At 41.4% G+C, this 4969-nt stretch overlaps 1 protein-coding gene across 1 annotated transcript; it reads left to right on the top strand.

The window, feature by feature from the left end:
- The first annotated feature begins 1960 nt into the window (after positions 1-1960).
- On the top strand, positions 1961-4607 carry LOC125307041 (cytochrome b-c1 complex subunit Rieske, mitochondrial). The gene is made up of 2 exons (XM_048262768.1): positions 1961-2240; positions 3307-4607. The coding sequence occupies exons 1-2, from the start codon at positions 2030-2032 to the stop codon at positions 3915-3917; spliced, it is 822 nt and encodes a 273-aa protein (XP_048118725.1). The 5' UTR covers positions 1961-2029; the 3' UTR covers positions 3918-4607.
- The last annotated feature ends 362 nt before the right edge of the window (positions 4608-4969 follow it).

Raw genomic sequence — 4969 nt, 5'->3', positions numbered from 1 at the left:
TTGCAATTTTTTTTTGTTAATTATTTTTTTATATTTTGTTAAAGGGCCTAATAGAGACTTCAGATAAAAAAAATAGAATTTTCTGTCCATTATTTCTTGGTTTAGGCATTAAAGGGGAACACTTCAAACCGCTGAGTTGGAAGCCTGAGCTTTTGCTTGGCGCAGTGGTTAGAGCGTTCGTCTCCCATGCCGGTGTGTGTGTCAAGGTGGCGGGTTCGAGGCCCGTGAGCGGCGAACGCATCGACATTGTGACACTTGCATAGTAATATTTTAAAAACATTATTTTATTACATTAAAAAGGAAAGCAACAAAACATTGCTCATGGCATAATTTTGTGAAACCATTGAGCCTTCTTGAAGTGTCACGGGCCTAATAAACACAGATGAAAGAAAATGCCCAGTGCCCACAACATGCTTAAAGAGGTGGTTTGATTATGTTAGGGAATAAATACTATGAGTGTTTTTGTCACAGCACTAATCTTTCTACATTTGCCATTGGAAAACATCTCAGTATGGGTGGTTATGGTAACTTGCTCCTGGTATTGTAGCACATGTTCTTCCCACTGAGTGCCTATAAGGTATCTCATCCCAGTTTCTACTCTCAGTCTGACTTGTAAAGTGAGATCTCTGATTAGAGTAGAGGGCAGTGGATTGTTGAAGGAGTTGTAACACAGTGATCATGGAGTTGTAAGGAGTTGTAACACACCTGATCACTGTGTGAGGTCCACCAGCACAAGGAGTTCATCCAACATTTTGCATTAAAGGTACACTATGCAAGAATTTCACCTTAATATAACCTTTACGAAACCAATTTGATAGTAAACTAACTTGTAATAGGCGAATCGCGCACCTAGCATAGCTATCATAGACGTAGCTACCGAGAAAACCAGCCATGCAACTTCAAGAACGGTGGCCTGACAAATCTTGCGAGAATTGTGAAACATTACCTTGTCAGTAGATATAGGAGATAGTAGATATTGCCAATGTTGATAATCCTTCACCTCTACAACAAAAGCATTTTCATTGTGTAGCCTATAGGGAGAACAAGTCATGAGAGGTTTGCTATTTACAACACCAGAGTAAAATATTGTAGCGTCAGTGGATGTACATGTCTGATTTTGAATGAGTGTCTCCCAGAATGCAGTGTGAGTGAATGCTATAATGTGTAATGTCGGTTATAATAGTTGTAGTTGCGTTGACCATGTTGTGTATTTGTTAGCGTGTTAGTCTCTTCGGTTGTAGCCTACCTCATGTGTTTATCCCCGTGTTGATGTGTGTGGTAAACCCTTATTGTGTGTTACATGTGCGGCTGAAACTACCCCCGTGTTGCCCTATGTAATTGTCTGTGTTTTGTATTGATGCCTGTTCCAATAAATGACCATCCTGGCCAAAGGTGATTCTTGTCTGCGGGTGAGATTGCTACAATATAAATATGTTGCGACTCTAGAGGGGCTCTACAGAAGCCAAAAATACCTAAACCTGCATAGTGTACCTTTAATGGATTTCCCTTCCAAACTAAAGTAATTATATTCCAGTTAATGCACAAGTGTAGACAAAAAAGAAACCCAAAACTATTCACAAAAAAATTTGAAGAAAGACATTAGGCTGAGGCCTACACATGATGCAACACAAGTGTAGGTCTACTTATTTTATCCCTTGAAAGTTTACCTAATTAGGGTTGAGCAATGAATCAGAAAGCATTTTTATTTCATTCATAGAACAAAATAATAGACAACATACAGTAGACTATAGTCTTTACAACTTATAATAAACTATAGTATGCCTAACCTGAGCCGAGCAGATTATGTGTGTTGCAGTTACTGCAGCAATTAAATCTGCAGTAGCCTAGTTATTTTTCAACAGGAGAAATACACTTGACATCACAAGACACATTTCTAAATGTCATATCTTGAATGACGTCACGAGAAACGCCCCCACGTAACGTGTACAGCTGCGCAACCGTCCAGGAAGGAAAGAGGAAAGAAGCAAGAAGAGCAAGACCGACGGCGACGCGCTTTTCGGCGAGAAAGATGATGTCCCTTGCCGCTCGTTCGGGGTCCTTTTCCCCATACTTGCAGGCGACGAATTTTGCTGTGGCTGGACCACTCAAAGCCCTTGTACCTGGAGTTGTTGTGAAAAGCGAGCATGTGCATTTAGATCTTAAAAAGTCGTTTCTCACCCGCGAATCCTTAAATGGACAAAGTCCCACGACTGGGCCTGCTATCTCAGTCAGCATCAATGGTGAGTCACCGGGCACCTACAATCAAGCGAGCACCCTGGCGTCATAGGGCCTACATTTACAGTCAAGGACATCTACATTAAGGATGGTCTATAATGCTTCCTCTACCCAGTAAATCTTAAATTACCGATGTTTGTTGTGATATACAAGTTATTGTGTATTGGTGGAGGCGTCAGCATACTTGCTTAATATATTTAAAACACGAATTCCGTAATACTAGATGGAACCGCTAACATGCTATGAACTAGAAGCTAATGTGCTAGGATCATAGGCTGGTAACATTAAAAGTTGTTAGCTGTTAGCTATTAGCTATTGTCGCGAGACACACCGCAGAGTTAGCAACTCTACACGTATGGCTAAGGACACGACCTTACTCAGCTTGTGTTTGGTTCAGAGAAGAACATTTGCTATGAGCGATAACCCCACGAAGTTTTTTGCAAGACCAGTTAATCTATTATGTAATAGATAAACAAAGTATGAAATCTCGGAACATGCACGTTACCAGATATTAACGTTAGCAGTCTGTTAACGGTAGCTAGCTAACTAGCTTAGCATGAACCGTGCAGTAACGTTAACGATATGCTGTCAAACACTTGGCTTCATTATAGCCAACACTTGCCTGCCAAACCAACTTATTAAATGCCGAGCTGATAAAAGGTGTGACCGCTAAACGGACTGGTTCTGACAAGTTAAACTGCCAGCACTGATACCTGGTAGCGATGATTCTCATCAGTCTCATAATCTAATATCTTAATTATTAACACTTAGTAGTTGCATTTTTTTTATTGTGAGCCGCGAAATCATTATTCTGCTGCAATTTTAAAGTTGCCACAGTGTAATTAGGTAACATAGGGCCTTGCCTTGACCATTGTGCATGTAGGAATAGGACCTGCTTACTATTGGTGTGCACCATTTTTCCTTTCAATACAGATCTTTTTGGTTGTAGTGATGTGAATTTCTTAGTGATAGCCAATGCCTTGTTAAAAAATATAATTTCTTATATGTAATCATGCTTTGTTTGCCTGTGATGTTGTTATGAGTCTAACCTTGTGCATGTTTTATTTTTAGCCCGGGCTGGAGTTCGCTTTGCTCACACAGACATCAAGATCCCTGACTTCTCAGATTACCGCCGTCCTGATGTGATGGATCCAAACAAATCCTCCCAGGAGAGCAGTGAATCCCGGCGAGTCTTCTCCTACATCCTCACTGGGTCCACGGCTGTGGTGGGAGTCTATGCTGCCAAAACCGTTGTTACCCAGTTTGTCTCCTCCATGAGTGCCTCAGCTGACGTCTTGGCGTTGTCAAAGATTGAGGTCAAACTTGGAGACATCCCAGAGGGCAAGAACATGACCTTCAAGTGGAGAGGAAAGCCTCTGTTTGTCCGCCATCGTACAGAAAAGGAGATCGCCACTGAGGCTGCTGTGGATCTGTCTCAGCTCCGAGACCCTCAGCATGACAAGGACCGTGTGCAAAATCCATCTTGGGTTATCGTCCTCGGTGTGTGCACCCACCTTGGCTGTGTGCCCATTGCTAACGCTGGTGAATTTGGGGGCTACTACTGTCCCTGCCATGGTTCCCACTATGACGCATCAGGCCGCATTAGAAAGGGCCCTGCTCCACTCAACCTAGAGGTCCCTTACTATGAGTTCCCAGATGAAGAGACAGTTATTGTTGGATAAAATGTTGGACTGTTGATTTCTCCTGTGAGCAGTTTATCTGATCTGCCTTGTTTTTCTCTGTTCTGATACCATCTTTTACAGATAATTTCAGGGAATGGGAGTGGGTGGCTGATTTCCTGTAATAAATGTACATTTTACCCATATGAATGCCTGATTTAAGTTATTCACTCAGAACATTGTTTTTTTCCAATCACTGTAATCCAGCATTGCTACTAGAATATTTGTTCAGAAGTTACTCTCTCTCTGAATTGGGACAGGATTTCAAACATTAAAAGTTATTGCTGCACAGGGGTAGAGCGGAAAATGAAAGTTGGTCCGAAGAATTTTAACTGTACCTATGAAACGCATAGTACATGTCAGTCAGGTCAGATTACGTGGCAGATGATGATCAGAGTATACAGAATGTGAAATAGTCAAATAATGCCATATAGCCTTGACCGATTTCACCATAGATGAACACTTTGAGATGCCAGAGATGCAAGGAAATGCTTTTGAGTTGATTGGGGTCTTTTTAACTGTTAAAGGCTGAATGAGCCAGTGGGTACATAAGTATTGAGGAGCCCTTATCCTCTAACCACAGTGTGAACACAGATTTATTTTTTCTATTCAAATGTTGCCCATACACATGCAGTGTCAACTATGTAAATCAAATAAAGGTGACAAAAATAAAGAAAATTACGTTTTGTGTGATTTTAGGTTGTCCCATGTTTGCACATCACCTCGCGCATCACCATAGTACAGGGCGTGCTTTTATGATACTGCAGAGACCGCAGCACACACTCCAAACATTAATGTTACTACAGTGTGCTCTGTGCACATATTGGAAGCGTATCTCTGTTATTACATTGTAGAAGATTATGAGTTTTCCTGTATGTCCCTTATAGTTCGCCTGATGTTGTCATACTCAGTTCTAGTCAGAATTTGAGTCTGACACTGCTCCATTGGGATGTGATTATGGTGCATGTTTCAACCGGTATAGGGGTTCTACACAAATGCCGCCGCCTTCTCCACAAATGCCTTAACATTGTTTTCTGGTTATTGCGTTGTCAATA

This window comes from Alosa alosa, chromosome 14, assembly GCF_017589495.1.
Source record: "Alosa alosa isolate M-15738 ecotype Scorff River chromosome 14, AALO_Geno_1.1, whole genome shotgun sequence".
Lineage (NCBI taxonomy): Eukaryota > Metazoa > Chordata > Actinopteri > Clupeiformes > Clupeidae > Alosa > Alosa alosa.
This window is presented reverse-complemented; position numbering and strand designations above follow the sequence as displayed.

Bases quoted from the DNA above. Each gene is read 5' to 3' on its own strand.
- LOC125307041 (XM_048262768.1), top strand. From the start codon at position 2,030: ATGATGTCCCTTGCCGCTCGTTCGGGGTCCTTTTCCCCATACTTGCAG. The intron at 2,241-3,306 runs GTGAGTCACCGG...TTTTATTTTTAG, and splicing joins TATCTCAGTCAGCATCAATG to CCCGGGCTGGAGTTCGCTTT.